The sequence below is a fragment of the Poeciliopsis prolifica genome, unplaced genomic scaffold (assembly GCF_027474105.1).
Source record: "Poeciliopsis prolifica strain line A6 unplaced genomic scaffold, Auburn_PproV2 SCAFFOLD022, whole genome shotgun sequence".
NCBI lineage: Eukaryota > Metazoa > Chordata > Actinopteri > Cyprinodontiformes > Poeciliidae > Poeciliopsis > Poeciliopsis prolifica.
Genome location: NW_026562397.1, coordinates 7644345 through 7663271, shown reverse-complemented (window position 1 = coordinate 7663271; position 18927 = coordinate 7644345). Strand labels below are relative to the sequence as shown.

The 18927-nt window shown below is 40.5% G+C and overlaps 1 protein-coding gene across 4 annotated transcripts in view; it reads left to right on the top strand.

Moving 5' to 3' along the window:
• The window catches only part of cux1b (cut-like homeobox 1b), an 89112-nt gene that overhangs the window by 42459 nt on the left and 27726 nt on the right, over positions 1 to 18927 (top strand). For all 4 annotated transcript variants that reach the window (XM_055045589.1, XM_055045587.1, XM_055045586.1 and 1 more), the window contains exons 5-9: positions 2236 to 2373; positions 6346 to 6469; positions 8638 to 8714; positions 9906 to 9972; positions 16885 to 16933. In XM_055045589.1, the coding sequence (XP_054901564.1) occupies positions 2236 to 2373; positions 6346 to 6469; positions 8638 to 8714; positions 9906 to 9972; positions 16885 to 16933 (455 nt within the window). The remainder of the gene's footprint in view (positions 1 to 2235; positions 2374 to 6345; positions 6470 to 8637; positions 8715 to 9905; positions 9973 to 16884; positions 16934 to 18927) is intronic.

Genomic DNA, 18927 nt, shown 5'->3' with positions numbered 1-18927 from the left:
CCTGCTGTGTGTTTTCCAGGGTTGTTGGTAAAATGCCTCCAGAAAAGTTGCCTTTCTTCCTTCTGTCTCTGTTTCTCTAATCTCTTATTTACAGTTCTCGCTGCCTGATTTTTTTTTTCTTCCTTTTTTCCTTTTTTTTTTTTTTACAGCTTCGCTTTGTCCAACTGTCTGCTGCCATGTTTCGCCTTTCCTCTCGCTTTCAAGATGCATCGCAGCGAACACTTTAACTGATCACAGCCAGTAATCTCTTGTTAATGTGTCTAATCTGTGTTGCTGTCTGTCTGCCTCGCTTTGCGTCTGTTATCCAATTCTCCTGCTGTGTCAGCCATCGTCGTGTTAGATCCCCGCTAATACGAAGCCAATGTTTATGACAAAGCTCAACAGTTTCCTCTTACAGGCTATTGTTGAGTAGACCTAACGGAGAAAGTTTGTTTGCACAGGGTGACGGGGGGTAGCTAACTGTGATGTATCGGTCAGTTTCATATTTACAGCAAGCCCAGACTTTTTAATGGTCTTCCTTATATTATACTTTTTATTCTTTTCCTTATATATATAATTTTTCCCTATTCTGTCTTTGCTTCCTTCCTGATAACTTTTCTTTCTTCCACCCTTATGTCATGCCATTTTTCGTCTTTCTTGTGTCCTGTTTCAGTTATTTTCCATCTCATCTTTCCGTCTTTCATCCTATCTTTTCTGCCTTTAATGTCTTTCTAGTCTTTTTTGAGTCATTTTTGAGGAAGCCTTTTCCTTCCTTCCTTTCTTGTAGCGTTTAGATCAATAGGCCGACCCGAGCTGACATGTGGGCAGAGTCAAGTTCCAGCACAGAAAAGCTTGAAGAAGAATGGACAACATAAATATGTTTTAATCTACTTCTTCTAGTCTAAATAGAAGGACGGCCAGTTTACCCTGGTCAGGAATCAAAGTGCGGTGCAGAAGCTAATCAGACTGTAGCGAGTGCAGGTGGCCCCGCCCTGCTCCTGTCAAGTCACACATCCCAGATCTTTTGCTGTTGACTCACCCTGCGGTCACAACAAGCAACAAAATGGAGCTGGAACATGTTACACATACGCTAAAAACGGGGGAAATTACGCTAATAAGCCAGCAGAGTGCAAAGTCGGAGGTCTGGAAGGATTTTAATCTGGTAGCAGTTTAAAGTAATAGATCAGGTTTACTTCGGGCTTGGCTCTCTAATTAGAGTTAATTAGTTGGGTTGGATCAGGCTTCAGCACAATGTCTATGGGCTCGGCTTGGGTTGGTCTCATTTCTTCAGGCCTGATCTAAACTCATGTGTCCTACATCCATTCCTTCTTTGTGTCCTTTATCCTTCTTTCCTTGGTGTCGTTTGTTGATACCATATTGAAAACCTTTCTGCTGTATAAATATTTGTCTTTCACATAAAAATGCCTGTGAATTGTTGGGAATTTTTTCAGTACAGTAACCCTGAGTGAAAATAATAATGTCATCAATGTATTTGGCACAAAGATTTAAAGCAAACTGGAGACGGTGTATTTGCTTTTATCATCTTTAGTATTAGCTCAACAACTAGTTCATAGTTCACCCGGTGTAGTTTTAAAACATTACTAGCTTAATCAGAGTGATGGGTGGTGCTCTTTTCATTTCCATGCCTGTCGGTGTCTCTGTGAAAAACACCATGAAGGAGAATCTGTGCTCAGTAGATTGAGAACATTACATGCACGGCTTTTAATGTAGTTTGTCAAGTAGCCCACATGAAAATGCGGTGCAATAACAAAAAAGCCAACACAAAACGATAAAACAGCCCTGGAAGAGGTTGGACTGTTGGAGAACGAATATAGAATTTTCCCTTTTAATAATCAGATAATTTATTGACATAACTGTGTGTAGATCTATTTCTTTTACCAGCACAGCTGTATTCTGTGTGTTAATGACTGAACTTACATCCTCCCTTATCACAGGCTTTCTCCTAATTGTTTATGTTTCACGTCTTCCTCCCATCAGTCACTTTCTACAGAAATCAAAGGTCAGGGTTCAGCTTCAAACATTTGTCCTTAAGCTTGTAAGATTCATTGCCTTGCTCAAGGACGCATCAGCAGTTCAAACGCTCGCTCTCAGACGGCCTTGACTGCAGTTATTCCAAACGCACTCGGCCACCTCGCTGCCCTTGCTTGTCTGATCTGTTTTGGAGTGTGTTAACATTTAGTGTGTTGGTTTTTTTTTTATTTATTTTGTCTTTTTTTATTCTCTCGTCCCCCTCAGACCCTGTACCTGTGCTGGAGCTGGCTCAGCAGCTGCAGCTGAAGCTCCAGAGGATGCACGACATTGAGACAGAGAACACCAAGCTACGAGAGACACTGGAGGACTACAACAAAGAGTTTGCAGAAGTTAAAAACCAAGGTTAGAGGGGGGTAAACGGAGAGGATATTGTTAACCTGCAGGGGATAATGAGGTCGCCAAAACCAATCAAAATGACTCAGTTTTTACTTCATGCTGCAACATTATTTGAAAAGAAAATTATTTAGTTGCTCAACACAGAAGTAAATCTTTACCTGGTGAACTTAGTGTTAATTTGAAGAGTCTCTCTGCATTCTGGGAAAAATTTAACTGGTCCTCTTGTTTAGAATTGGGGGATACAGACTTAAAGTTTAAAAACAAATTGTTTGAGAAACTATTGTGATAATGGTGAAAGTGATGATAAGAACTAGTTATTACTTCCCTTTTAGGTAACTGTATGACTGTCACTACATGACACAGCAGTTATAACCCCACAAATACAAACAAATCCATCTGTAATGCGCTGCTTCAGGACACCAGTCACATAAAAAAAGCATGATTTCTGTCACTAAACTGCACGTAGCAACTGCACTTCATCATATTTTCAAATTAATATTTATTGATACTTTCATTGAAGAAGCAGTGGAGGAAATAGCAGAAATAATCTCGACGATACAGACAGTTTTGGCAGAATTTAAACTTCATTATTTGAAATTTATCATGACAATGATAAATGTACGTCTCTTCTTTTGTTCGTTAAAAATAAGTCACTCTGGTGATCATGTGAGGTCAGAGTAACTTTAGTTCCCTTTACAAATCGACTCGTGAACCTTGTCTCTTCTTTTCCCCTCACGTTTACATTTTACTGTAAATTTTATTGGGTCGTTTCCCAATGCCTTTCCCTTTTGTAAATAACAAATATGAATCAAGTTTTCTTTTTAATAGAGTTACTGAAGAACATTGACTTGATATGTGAATCACAAATACATGTCTCCTAAGTTATATTAATTTAGTTAATTTTGCATCAAAGGAATTTTAACAGTTACACAAGTGTGTGTGTGTGTGCATATATATATATAGTCTTCTATAAAATGTTATAATTTTAAGGATTGTGATTTACAGCAGGGAAAAAAAAAGTCTGCCTCCCAGAAAATTAAAATCTCTTGTTGCAACTCCGGCCTGTTGGGAAGTAGATGCACACACTAAATATTTTACTGCATCAGTGCAGCTTGGCATGGCCGTCAGCCGTGTCTCTGCTGTGTTGCTAAGGAAGCAGAGGCTGCTTTAACAGCAGGAGTGTGGAGTCTCATAGCTCATCTTCCCCTCCCCAATACCTCCTAGATTTGCCAGGTGATCATCTTTGCACATCGATGACACTGTTATTAAAGCAGCGTTTGTTCCTTTGGTTTCCTACTTGAAAATGAAATCAACATCTCCATGGAGCTTGTCAGCAGAGGAAAGCACCAGGTGCTTTAAGGCTTCCTGATTGGACTTTGGACTTGATGAAACACTGGGTACCAACGGGGACAGAGGACATTGTGGGCTGTGGAAACAACATGCTGGACCTCCGGCAGCTTGGATTCTTTGCCTCTGTGCTTTCTCCAGATTTTGGGATCTTAATTTCTATATAAAATGCAAAATTAAATTTTTTTCTTAAAGCTGCAGTATGTAACATTTGTAAAAATGTTGCTCCATATTTCTTAAAACTTTCACTCGGTCATGACAGCGTCACATGAGGTGGATGATCTGTTGGACAAAAACAAGCTCCTACAGAAACTTGTACAAATATACTGCTCTGTCAGGAACAACCAATCAGAGCCAGGAGGAGGGTCTTAGCTTTGCCAATCACTCTTGTGTACATGTTGCTCTCGCCATCTGCTACGCTTTAGCTCCTTCCCCACAGCAGAACTTGCTGTGAATGCTAAGGCTAGTAGCATGGCCACTGATTAGAAGATAAACAATTTTTCTGTGACTGCAAGTTATTTCTCTGCCATTATCTCATTGAGCAGCATATACAGTAGAGTGATTAACAGCAGTGAGACTTTCCTCTTGGCTCTCATTGGTTGTTTTTGACAACTAATCAATGAATGTCTTGAGACATATGTTTAGAGATAGAAGGCAAGGGTTTTTGTTTTTTTTCTTTTCAGATTATTTTACACTGTGACCATATAAGTTTTTAAAAAATATGTAAATATATATATATATATATATATATATATATATATATATATATATATATATATATATATATATATATATATATATATATATATATATATATATATATAAAAGTTACATACTGCAGCATTAATATTGCTTTGGACCACTGAGGATACTCCTTCTCTCTGAATTAAGAGTGACTTAACACTGCCAGTAGTCGGCCATATCCTGGATATGGTGTGTGTGTATGGGTGTGTGTGGTAGCATTGTGACTCCATTTGCAGTTCTTGTGAATTTTCTCCAAACTGTTGAATGAGCTTTGACAACAGTGCATTTTTTGCATTCCTGTGCATTTTTCCTTCTACGACACTTTTTCCTTCCAGTAAACTTTCTTTCTAAAGGTTCTTTAGCAGTGATCTTTTGTGTCTCATCTTTTTTGTGAAAGGAAGGAATTGTCTCCTGGGCAGCTTGAGTCAGCATTTTTCCTCCATGATGGTGTAGACCAAACCATGACCAGTGTCACTGTAATAACGATCCTTGTGATGGTCTTATGCAATATGAGCATTTTATGATATTTAAAATTCTGGGTTTTCATTGGCTGTGAGTCACAATTATCAAAAGTAACTGAAACTGAAAGTAACTGTTGTTTTTTTTGCGATCAATATGCAGAATCTATCTTAACGAGTTCTGAAGAAATATTTTCCCGTTAAATTTTGCTTGTTAAAAAAAATTATATAACATCACAACAAATTCAAGGTTTAAGTCCTTATTTGAACATATTTAATGCGTCATGCATATTTCAGAAACACAGGAAAACGTACAAGGTTCTACATTTTCAAATAGGTTTTAAAGATGGGAAAAAGCCGGCAGAGGGTTCATGAATAAAAGACGACGGGCTACCTCAGGGTAGAGAAAGATGGAAAAACTGACAAAGGCAGAGAGATGAGTGTGAAGCCGTAATAAAAGTGCTGCAAATCCAGTCAAAAAGGAGGAGCGAGCGAGTGAGGGAATGTTTTGGAATCCCCCCCAACACAGTTTTTTTTTTTTTTTTTCTTCTTCCTCAGTGAGAGTTAATTGGAACAGCTCGATAACGGCAGGGTTCCATTCTGCCATTGATTTTTCTGTTCCCTCACCCTTTATCCCTCCTTCCCGCCTCAATAGATGCGGGGGGATATTTAAACCCCCCAAAACACACTCTGGAACTCCCACTCCTGTTGAAGCGCACACGTGGACTCGCTCCGAGCGCGCGCGCACACACACACAAACACACACGCCGAGGCGCACGGAGAGCAGAGGCCATTGATCCCTGCAACCTAAATGTTTAAAGTTCAGTTAAGCAGTTAAGGGGTAAGAGGGCTCTAAGGGGACTCTCCTGTATTGATTATATGTCAGAGCTGTGAGGCTGTAGTTTAAATCACGTGCACACACAGAGCGCTAAGAGCCCTCAGTCAAAGGCAGCATTGCTTTATATCATTGTCTCACTCACTTATATCTCTCTCTGAAAAACGCACACGAACACACAGGCCTGTTTATTACTCCAGTTATGTGTTAGATTTATCTCGGCCGGCCTCCATACGGAGCTCGGCAGCCGGCAGGTTATGGGATTTTGGGCCTAATGCGGCCCTAATGAAGACAACGTATCTGCTGGCTTGGGGGAGCAGCTGAATATTCGGTACCAGTTGCAGATGCAAAGATTAAGCTGGAGCCACGGGGGGGTACGGTCTGCAGCCTGCTCTGACAAGAAGAAGAAGAATGTGTGAATGTGAAGCGCTGTTCCCTAAAAGGTCAAAATGCCCCGTCAAACACATCATGGTCACGGGTGCCGCTTATCACATCCTACGAAATGGATGTGCTCTGGGTTTTTTGTTGTCGTTTATACAAATCGTTCATTTCATTTTGAACACTTGTTTTTCTGCCCCGACTCTTTCCTTTCAGAGGTGACCATCAAGGCCTTGAAGGAGAAGATCCGCGAATACGAGCAGACTCTGAAGAATCAGGCTGAGAACCTGGCCCAAGAGAAGCAGCTCCAGCTACACAACGACTATGCAGAGAAGGAGAGGTATGATAAACACTTTGACTGCTGATAATTATGTCTTTATTATGAGGTTATTTTAGTTCTCTGGGACACCGTGTCCCTCAGACAGAATTATCAACACTTTGAAGGATTACTGTAAAGAATATTTAGAGGAACTATTAAACAAACCTCATTTATGAACCACTTGTTTCTAGATGTCTACCAAAACATCTGATTGTATTTTTGAATAGTTTTAAAGAACTGAGATGATGGTTAATGAAATCTTTAAAAAAAAAAATAGCATCTTCAACTTTCAGTTATTATTCAGTTCTTTTGCCTCCATTTTCCCTTTGTTTGATTGTAAATTTGTTCATAAAGTAAGGATCAGACTTTTGTTACTTTCAACAATATTTTCATTCAAATGGTCACACCCAACACAGAAGATAAAAAAACAAAAAGGGAAAAAGGGTTCTGTTAAGACGCGTGTTGTGCAGAGATCTGTCTGTCCTCCGTCCATCTGGAGAGCCAAAGATAATTTATCTTTCAGGAACCGCAAGGATACAAAAACTTAACCGACTTCCTGTGAGAAATTACCATGTTCTTGTACACCGTGCTGACAGAGAACAAGCCAGTGCTTTATCGCCCCCTATGAGGCGGAAGTGACAGCTGTTTATGACTAAGTGGAACACTCTGGTTTAACGGAGTTAAAGATTGAGTGATTCAAAGCACTGCCTTGTTCTCTGAGTCCAGGTGGTTCTGAGTTCAGCTGGTCGACTGCTTCTGTGTTCTGACCTAAAGGTAACGTCGCTAATTTAGGACGGGACTGAAATGTTTTGGAACAAACTCCCTCTCCATGTTTGCTCCATCGCTAATTATGTCAAGATCAAAGACTCATTTTCTGGTCCTTTGTGGAAAACTTGCAGACTTTTTTTTTTTCTTTCTTAGTTTTGATTGTAAGCTATTAATTTTCTTCTACTGGTCTAATTTGATTATCGCTAAGATCTTTGAGGCAACAGGTGTCTTTGAAAAGATTTGACACCACTCTGAATTTTCAAAAAGATCAAGAAAGGCACCAGAGTTTTCTCTGAATGTTTGAAGCTTAGGCAGCACCGTGCTGCCACTACTTGGTGCTGTGCCAGATATCTTAACAAAACAACACTACATTATTCCTTATTTACAAGAAAGTCAGAAATATGTGACACTGAAGTCATTTTACTTTTCCATCTTAATTAAAAGCATGCAGTCATGTTTTCTATTTTAATTGTTTTGTAAATAATGCACATGTACTGTTATGTGAAGCCAAAAACACTTACTCTAAACTGTCACTCTTATTATTCCATCATTTTGAGCGAGAAGATAGAGGACGGGTAGTTGTAATAAGGCTTTAATAACTAGAAGTTAAACTAATTGAACAGGTATAATAAACAGTTGACCCAGTTATCTGAAGGTGGAAAATGTCGACCTCAACAAGGGTTTGTTCACATAATGAGCTCCATAAAGCCTATATTTTCCCCTTGTCAATCACCTTGTTTACGTTCCGAAGGTGTTTTAAAGATTTCTAGGCTTGCAGTCGAAGATCAGTTGTCCGACTGCGTTTCCTGTACGTCAGAGTTTTATAGGCCCCTTCCTGTCTGCAGAGAGCCGACTTCCTGTGTCTGAGAGGGCTGGTAAATGGATGGCACCTCCTGATGCATTTTATGCCGCGAAGTAGCGACTGGAGGAGAGAGACGGAGATGAAAGGCTGAAGTACAGGGCAGAAAAATAGAGATGACAGGAGAGACAGATTGGCGGCGAGGAGGGGGGCGCATCAAAGGGTGTCATAAAGGCCGTATTTGTGCTGGATTATTGATGTTTTTACACGCAGCGGCAATTTCTCAGCAGAGCCCCACTTTTTATGTGCCAAGAATGAATCTATTTTATCCCTGTGGTTTCTGCCCCCTCCCCCCCCACCTTCTGAGTCAGCCATTGCGGCCCCCCACTCCACCCCCTGGGTGCAGCGTGCCCCAGTGGCCAGACATTCCTGCCTAATAGGGCTGCTTAATGAGGAGTGGGTTGTGTTGTGGAGAGTTTTTAGTGGGGAAAAACTCTTCAGAAATGGTGGGAAAATGGAAGAATGGTTGCATTTTCCACCAAGTGTGAACCCGAGAACGACTGAGTCACTATCTCTTAACTGCGACTTTGTGCTTCCTGCTTTGTTTTTCGCACCTCTTTAGGAAACTCCAGGAGAGTCAGGACTCCATGTCTTCAAGGTTGAAAGAGGCTGAACACAAGGCGCAGTCCCTGCAGACAGGTACCGGGCCCACCTCTCTGGGCTTCCACTGACGGCTCACTTTGTGTCTCCTTCACTCTGTAACCGACCCAATGACCTGGTTGCACTCAAATATAATTCATTCGCTGACTGGAAAATGATCTTTGAGTCCCAGATTTTTAGTGGTCAGGTGAAAATTGACCAATTCTGATATACCGATTCTCTGTTCATTTTTGCTTAACTTTAATCTGGACTATGTGTGTATTCAGAAGGTTGAAGGTAATGTTAGAAAAGGCAAATATCTGACATAATTTAGCACGTAAATGCCTGACATCGGGATGTAAACAATTAATTGACTTATGACTAATTGTCAACTAATGGTTTATCAAATTAAAATGGGTTCAATTCGACTATTTAATAACATCCCTGTGAACCCGATTGTAGTGATGTAGGTTGTCCGCCATCCAGCAGAGGGCACCGCCGGTCATCCTTAAGCAAAGCCAGTCTGAAATAAAGGTGGCGGCGCCATCTCTGAACGGGAAAGCGAAACGAAACATGAAACAAAATGCATTTTATGCGATTCTGTTTTGAAATCTAAACGCCCCAGAAGTTATAATCGTAATAGCGCTCATTTAGTTGAGCTGCGTCCACTTCTCATTCAAAAATTACTGATGTGCTAAAAGTGGGCAGCATTACTGCAGAAAAATTATTACATGGTAATAAAAGACATGATGTAGGTTAATTTCATCATGTTTTGAGGGCAGTTGTGAGTTTATGCACTTCGTAGAGCGAAGCTTTAACATTCTTCCAAGAGCAACCACTGACGGTAGGGAGCTACTTGTATGAATATCTCTCTGATTCATATTTTTTTCTTTCCATCTTTCATTTTTTTTCTACTCAGCAGCCTAAGAGGTACCTGTTTTATTACATTTTATAAACAGGTTAATCTGGGAGAAAAAAAACACTTTTCTGTTTACTCAAGAAAGTGGACGCTCATTAAGTATTAGTTGATCAATAAGATCAATCAACTTTAGATTAATTGATAACTTGCTTCCCTAATCTGCCAGAAATATCACCAAAATTAACTAAATGAATTAAAGGTTGTGTTCGTGTCTTGTTTTTGGATGAGAAGTTAAACTAATATAATTTTTTTTTTTTTTTTAGATGAAATGTAGTTGGAGATAATAAAAAAAACACAACTAATTATTTTTTTTTCCCCTATTTTTTTTTCAGCACTTGAAACAACTCAGGCCGAGCTCTTTGATTTGAAGACAAAGTATGACGAGGAATCCACAGCAAAGTATGTGTCTCTCTGAGCTGCATGTGTGTTTACAGGGTGACTTTTCCCCTCTGGCGCCCTCCATATTCTGCTCTTGACATAATCATCCTGCTTTAGTGAATCTCCCTCCCTGGAAACTCCTCCTGCTCTCTCCCCTAACAGCTGGAATGTCTCCCACAACGCTCAGCAGCCTCCAAATCCCAGCATTACCCACTCACAGTAAATACTGAGAGGGATTGTAATGCGTTTTGCAGATTCGGCAGAGCATCAAAATAGATTTATGTTTTTGCCGTGGAGTTTAGAGTGCTCCGTCTGAATCGGAGAGACGGAGGGGCAGCACACTTTGAGGCCTCGGACTTGGAGCCACACGGGTATTTTTATTTTTTTTGCAAGACCTGAAAGACAAGATGGCTTCAGGTTCTCGAGCTGTGCGCATCTATCATTATTGATCTGGTTGTGTTGGGCATGATGAAAACTGCTTTTCCATGTCTGCAATCCACACTGAGAGACTCCTCACTGTCTAAGGTTTAGCTATGGGAACTGAAACCTCTTTAGTGTCAAAACTCCTTTCAGAGAGCTGAAAAGTCATAATGGGAGTAGGGCTGAAACGATTAATCGGGATGAATCGATTTTTGAATGAATAGTCAACGAATTTAGCAATTGGCTAATCATTGACTGGAGCATACACACTCAGATATGCCATTTGCTGAAAGAGCAACAAACTCAGAGCAGTAATTAAGCCAAAACTATGCAAAGAATGTATACTTTTGGCATTTACAATGGAAAAAGCCTCCTTTTCCTGTAAATCTGTTCTTTCCATTACTCAAGTGGCATTTTTAGCTACACCTGGTTCAAATTGTGTTAGAATTTTTTTGAAGCACCTTTTACTGTCCAGTCATCAATTATTTAACCCAAAAATAACCTGAACTCTTGATAAATCAAGATTTTAGCAAAAAATTTCACGTTGATGTATTGCTTTAGCTTAACGTTCACTATTTTAATCGTTTACTAAAGTAATGCTGGTATTGCATTTTCGGGAATACAATATTTTTTCTTACTTGGAAAAGGAATGCAGTTGTTTATTTACTGTATTTCCAATATCATATTAAAAAAAAAAGGCTTGGGTGGTTAAATGACAAATCTACAAAATGTGCCAATTTTTTTAATGCAATTGATTATCGTTAGAACAATTGACAGAACAGTCAATCACTAAAATAATTGTTAGTTGGGGCCCTAAGTGGGAACATTTTTCAGAAAAACAAACTGAAAAGTGCTGAAACCATTTGTATCCAGTGCAGTTAACTATTTCTAAAAATAACCTGACAGGTCGATGGGAAAAAGTTGTGGAGAAGTTCAAAACAAGGTTGGATTATAAAACTTAACTCCATGGTAAAAACACCATTCCTATGGGGAAACATGGCGGTGGCAGCATCATGGTCAGCTCTTTCTAGGATCCTGAAGTCAGAGGAGCTGAAAGATGGGTTCGGCTATTAGAGATGTGTGCCGCCATCGTTATTGATCTCCTAGTGGTGGGCAGGATGAGAACAGAAGCTTTTCCATGTCTGCACTCCACGCTGCAAAGTGCCACTTTATGACATTCACACTCCGCCGTCTCTCAGGGTTAGTGGTGGGAACCAGAACCACTCGAGCGCCCGGACTTCCACAAAAGCCCACTCCTTCCACAAAAGCTGAAAAATAATATTTATGGGACGGCGGGGGGAGGTGCTTTATCGTTTTATTGATCATTTGTGCACCGTAAGAGAAAATGGCACTTTTCTGGAACTCCCTTGCTACATACGAGGCGTTTAATAAAAGCTTGAAGGGCGTCCTGCGTGCAAGCATAAAGTACAACCTGGAATCAGTCCTGCTTTCAAAAAGCCGCCCCGTCCAGAGGCGTTCACGCCGCCCCAGACTCGCCGTGTCTCTCCATTACCAGCGTTGTTAAATTGATTGGCTGTTAAAAACAGATCGATCCCTCCTCTGTCTTCCTCAGAATATATTTTTTTTCCCTCCCTTTTTCTTCTACCCACACTTTATCTTTTATCTCTCAGTTCTGTGTGTTTGTGTTAGCGGAAAGGCCATATGAAGATATTGCGTGCAGCGCGGAGGCGCTAATCAATAGTTATTGTTTATCAAAGAGGCACCTAGTTTTTCCACTTCTCACTGTCTCGGACTTCTTTCTCTACTTTCTTAGAACTTCACTACTTCTTCCCTCCCTTCTGTTTCTTCCTTTCATTTCAGACAAGAACCCTGTTAAAAGGGATGCCTATAGTCAGCCCCATTTGCTTACAGAAGCTAATAAGCACATGCCCGCCCACATCCACACATGCACTCACATTAAAGTATACACACACTTGCTCGCTCCCTCGCTCACTCACTCATTCGTAAGCCTCAGGCAGTCAGGGTCCTTGACTATGTGGCGTGCTGTGATCTGAAATTTTAATGCAACGCTTTAAAGCGCACACAAACCCCTCTCCGACCCTGCACCCTCCCAGTCCTCGGAGTCCTTCCCCCCCGTTTACTGCTTGGCTGAGCAAATCACCAGTGTTTGGCTGAACAACTTTTAACCCTTTAACTGGGTCTACTTTCACACAAATGCCATTCATATTATGTGAAACATACACACGTCGATACACGCGCACGCGAACATGAATTCGCCGTGGAAACTGCCCAGCGAGGAGTTTACGTGACAAATCTCTCCCCGCCCCCTCATCTAGCCCACTCATCTCTCACTGCGTTTAGGTAATCTCTCTTTTAAAACACACCCTCACACACACACACCGATGACACACCCCGACAGTCTGGATGACGTGGCGATGCCCACGGTGTGTTCGTATGTGTGTTTGCGGGAGAATCAGCGGGAGGCAGACCCTGTGGATGTAACGCTGCGCCCCCCCCGTCTCTGCGAGAGTCTGGCCAGCCGCCTTTTAATCGTTTAGTCCTTGTTACAGATTAATGATTTATTGATTTCCAGCCCCGTAGGATGCTTTAAGAGGGTGTGTATGTACAAATTTCTCTAAATGTTTCTCTCTCTACCACTCTAGTTATTCTTTTATTCCCAATAATTATGCAACGTATATATATTTTTTAAATTAACGTGGCCAGTACAGCTGGACGATAAATTGATTTCATCAAATAATCAATTTTTTTTTTCGGTTTTTGAAGATGACATTTTTGGAAAATCTGAATTTTCTTTTCCTCACTATTGCAATTATTGCAATCCTTGAGTGTCCACAGCTCAGCGTGACGTCAGTAGGCCTTGGGCGGCCATCTTGTTTTGACAAGTGTGTTTTTTACAGCTTGTACTTATTTAGACTTTGAATTCAGGTCAACTCTGTCATGGAATATCAGACTACGATTTCTTGTTTTTACGAAAATAAAGTCGTAGTAACACAAGAATAAAGTCATTTGACAAAGTCAAAATAATACGAGAATAAAGTCACAAATTTGAAGAATGAATCATTTTTATTGAGAACTTCATCACAAGTTAAATGTACAAGTTTTTTACTCATTAAAACAACTTAGTTTGTAGTTGTAAGACGTTGTTCTGTTAACTTTGTCTTTATTCTGCTAATATAGTGACTATATTCTCGAAATTAAGGAAAAAAAAATATCCTAGCCTCGTCCTGATATTCTGTCATACAACTCACAGAAAGAATGATTGAAATGAAATCCACTTTTTGAAAATGTTTTCGGTTATTTGTAATTTTGTTTTTGGAAAAGAAAGCGAGCGGGACAAAATCAATTTGAAATTGGATCTGGTGTGGAAAAAAAAATCGGAAAGTCCATTTCCAAGCCACATTGCCCAGGCCTGGTGTCCATTACAAGCACCCACAAATATAAAATGGCGCGAGGATATACTCAAAACACACACACATACTCTCTCTCTCTCTCACGTCTCGATCCGTTTTAAGCCTCCCTGAAATCCCTACGGTAACATGCTGTGAAAATGCAATGTGGAGAAAGCCAAGGAAAGAAAAGAAATAGAGTGATGAAAACCGGGGGGGGGCGAAAAAAAAAAAAAAGCAAAGCCAGGGGGTGCTTGAGGCCTCGGCGAGGAAGACGGGATAAGAGTGTGATAGAGAAGGGGAAATGAAAATCTAAATCGGGGGAATATCCTCCTGGCATGGAGGACAGAGGCCGAGGAAGAGAGGGCGATAGATGAGAGAGAGAAAACTGGAAGGGAACAGTTAGGAGGAGGAGAACAGAGGCAGAGGGGAGAAAAAGGAGCAGTCGAGAGAAGAGCAGGACAGAGAAGATAAGAGATGAAACAGCCTGTCTGAGATGGAGGATGTGCAGTCGGGGCTCTGAGGCTCTGGGTCGCTTTCAGAACTCCTACTAATGTCGCCGGCTGCACCCACTGGCTCTCCTGCCACAAAGCAAGCCTCTATATGGCTACTTCTCTGTTCTTGTTTGCATTTTCTCTACAGCGCCTCCCTGTGGTCGTCGCGTTAAGCTTTACATTTCGGCGGCGCAAAACCTCACCTCGTCACCCCGGTTTATTGTTTGGCGATGAATTAGTCGGGCCTTCGGGTCCTGCCCTGCTCGGCGGTCGGGCCGACTGTTATCAGGACGCGCAGAAAATCCCCTTCCCTGTGATCTGCTTTGGCCCTCAGCTTTTATAATTCCCAAATACAGCCAAATCCAAAGGTTATTTAAGAAGACTTTGTGCATCTGTACTTTGATTAAGCGATCACATTTGGAGCAGGAGCGCCACTGTATTTGGGTTGCATTACCACCCATAAACGCTCTCCATTACAAGCTTTTTGAGCTCGGTCGCTTTCTGACCCCGTGTGTGTTTGTGTGTGCATGTATGTGTGTGTGTGGAACGTAGGCTGAGTCCCGCACGGTATAGCTTAAGACTGGATAAAAGCTGTTTGAGGTAGCGTTACTATTATGTTGCCTAAACACACACCAGATCCTTTCAACTATTAAGGAAAGAGTAAAAGGAAAAAAAAAAAAAAAAAAGCGGAGAGCGAAAAACCTCTCCCACCCACATCTGATTCTTTTTGCTGCATCGCCCGTGGCACAATGTTGACCTAATATCAACTGTGTCTGTTTTGTTAAACACATTCAAATCAGCAGTACGCGAGCCTATGGGACACGGCGCTGTTTCGCATACTGTGACACACAAATACAAAAGCTGCGTGGGCTTATTGGGTTCGCTATCAAAAGATTGCAGTCGGATCAAAAGGTCCTAATGGAGGCAGCGGTGCACATATGTGCTCACATCTTTGCTCTCGCCGTGTCTTAAATAAGCGGGCCGGCGTGTAGCGTGCTCTCTTTGTGCTGCGCTGAACGCCATTTCTGGGGTCTTTATTTCCGTTCCTCCTTCTGCAGCGCTTCGCAGAAATATTCATTCCCCTTGAAGTTTATGTTGGGTTTTATTACAAGCAGATTTTAGTTTTATTTTTTTGGGAATTGATGGGATGGGTTTACACAAAGTGGTGCATAAGTAGGAAGTGGAATGAAATAGCTGTACTGTTTTTTTTAAAGAAATTTGCCCATAACAATCTGAAAAGTGTCTAGTGCTTTTGAGTTTAACCCCATCTTTACTCACCTTAGTGAAGTTGGCTCCTCTACCTTCTTTGAATTGAACAAAATTGATTCAGTTTGTGCTTCGTTTGTGCCAGTCTTTTCTTTTGGAACTCTTTATTTTGTTTTACTCAATTCGAAACAGAATATCACCAGAGACGGGTAATTTAACACATCCAGAAAATGAAAACAGATTCTCCTTTTTATTGGAGCCCATTTCGAAATCTGAATCCATCAAATGGACGATTAAACATACAGTTAGAACTATAGTAGAATGAGTTAGATCTATTCCTTTACCAAATTTAGCCTCTGCATCAAAACTGAGTGCCCATGAATTTTGATTATCATTGATCCTGACTTATATTGAATTATTTTACAAAGAGTTTGAACGCGTACAAAGTTGAAGTTATCTAAACAGATTATCATATTGAAATCTACTGAAAACATTCAAATTAAAAAATGTCTTTATTGATCCCAAAAGGAAACAAATGATGTAGTAACTCACATTAATTCACGATTCTTCAAAGAGTTACCGTAAAAGGCGATGGCTGTGGTCAGGAAGGATCTCCTATAGCAGTCTGTATTACAGCGGCTTTAAAGAAACCTCTGTCTGAAGACACTATTTTATGAAGAGGATACTCAGGGTTGTCCATAATTTTCTTAATATTATGTTAAATGTAAAATAACAAGAAAGCATAGAAAAACCTATGCCTGTGATCTTTGAGGTACAAAGAATTCAGATCTTCTGATTCATATTTATAGAAAAACTATAAAAAGAAGTTAAAAAATATCCACAGGTAAGATTCATCCAGACCTGAAAATTAGCATAAATAATGTTTAGATGAGAAAATTAAAACATTATCATGGATATTCCCCCCTGTTTGAAGGCAGATGGTTGGCGTTTACGTCATCTTCACGGAAAACATGAACTATTTTTCCAGTGTCCGTTATTTTAATTTTTTGTGCATGGATGTATTCTTGCTGTCTGACCTCTAGCAAGTGAGAGGTGAACCCTGGCCTCCATCCAGACCATTAGTCAGACACAATCACACAGCTTCATAGCAGATTAGTCTGCTGTATTAGGACTTAGAGCTCTATTAATGTAATCCCTCTGTTTTAGTGTGGCCTGGGGTTTAGGGGGCTTACATGTGCACACTCACACGCATAGGCACACATGTGCACTTAAATACATGCGAGCTGTTTGAGTAATGGAGTTTTACAATCAGTGGATTACGGTGAAATTTAGACGGTAGCTAAATGGAGGCCGAGTTTGTGAGCAAAATGTTCTTTTATTTCCGGGAACCTGCAAAGGTTTCCCTCCTCCTCCTCCCCTTGCTGTGAGCCGTGTTTGCTGTTTCATCGTGTTTTGTTCGTTGATTAATCGGACGTCTCTTTCAGGGCTGACGAGATTGAGATGGTGATGACGGACTTGGAAAGAGCCAATCAGGTAATTCACTCAGAGTCATGTTATAAAAATTGCCCGTCACTGAGAGAAGTTAGACTTTTGACATAAATTTGCAGAATCAATTGGCCAATCAATCATTTAGTTTTTTATTGAACAACTAATGGCCAAGGTAAAAAAAAAAAAAAAAATGAAACATTTTTACAGCAAAACAAGCTCAGCGTCTCACTATCTTAAGTTAGCCAGCCAGTGAAACTAATAACAAAACCCCCCAAATTATATAAATTTGAGACGACATTAAAGAAATGATCACATGAAAATGGGCTTGATCCTGTGTTCTTGAGTGAAGAAAACTGTTAAGTTTGAAAGTGAATGGAAAATTGTTAAAATTACACTTAAGGCATGAATTTGTAGAATAGGTTTTTCCCTTATTATCTAAGTTTTCACAATAGAGATGTAGAAAAATTAAAAGTGCAAAAAACATTAAAACATTTGTTTCCACACTTTTGTTTTTGTTGTGTTTCCATCAGCTGATCTGCAGATGATTTTCTCAAAAACATTCCATGCCCAATATTTAGGCTTTGAAATAATTGAACGTTCAGGTGGCTGTCTCTCAGGTGATGCGATGTGGTTTTGTTCTGAGGCTGAACTCCAGACGCGCAGAAACGACATCAGCGTGTTCGTCTGTAATGCTCTAAGATATTACGTGTGGAAAAGTGTGAAGTTTGAGATGGAGAAAGCGTGTAAGGAAAAAAACAACAACTTTCAACCAAATGCCTGCTGTCTGGGTAAACCCTCCGACGCTGAGCTAAAAACGCGAACCGGGGGTAAAATAAGAATCTTTCTGACTGAGTCATTCCTTCATTATGTGTAAACAGGGGCTGTTGCTGTTTTAACTCGACCCCACCCTTGTCGTCTTTGCTGCAGAAAATACTCACCTGAGCGCCGGCTGCCTATTAATCTGTGGCTGAAAATAGTCCCAAACAAGCGGTCTATTTGTTCTACTTTGTGCAGCGCGAATGTCCAGCTGGTTTTAAGGAGTTATTAAGCTCTTTCTAAAAACGCACCGTGTATTTTTGACTATTTTAAACCCATGAGGAAAAAAAATTACTTCTTTTTCTTTCTTTTTGCCTGGAAAAGGAGGCATTGTTATTCATAATCCCTTACCAATTCAAAAGCTATGAAAACTATCCCCTGTATTAAAAACATGAATCTTTAAATAGAGCGAATACCTACTGAGTTCATCCAGCTGGAGCGAAGCTCCCAGCATTCCCTCTGCCTTGGCGTTGTTAAAAATCCCTTTGCTATCTGTTAATGTCATTGTTGTTAACTTTCATTGTTAGGCCAAGAGTATGATTTTGGTTAAAGGGCCAGCATAGGCATGCAATGTTAATATTAGCCCAAAGGTTAACGCTCCGACTATAATGCCACTCATACACACACACTCTCGCGCTGTTCACACTTCTGATTTGAGGTTTACTGAGGGTGACAGCGTGGCCCGCAGCTCAGTCAGACTTTTTAGAAGCTTTTACGAGAAGAAAATGGAAAACGGGATTTTTTTTTTCTTTCTTCTTCTTTTTTTTTTTTTTTGTCTGGCCTGGCACTTTAACTCCCACCCAGTCAATAACAGCTCTCAAGATGGTTGCAATTAGGAACGCTGTGAAATCGGCTCCCTGTAACTCCTAATGATGGCAAGTTGGGCCAGTGCAGCAGATGATTCCAGACTAGAGCATGGCCGAGTGGTTGTAAATGTACGGCTATGCTTATTATTTCTGTTCTTTAGGGAAATATATTATGATTTATGAAGAAAATCAATGTATTTATTTATTTATTTTTTTACATTTTGAATATTCCCCCGTGGTGTTATTGAGCATTTTGTTTAGGCTGTAAAGGGGGCCCATTTCCTTTCGTATACAAACGCCTCACAGCATGATGGCGGATTGTGTAATGGAAAACCTTTACGCCTTCACTTTATTACCTTTGGCTCCGCGCTCGCGCACGCTTTAGGGGATTTGCTTTTCTGCGCGACGAAATGAACG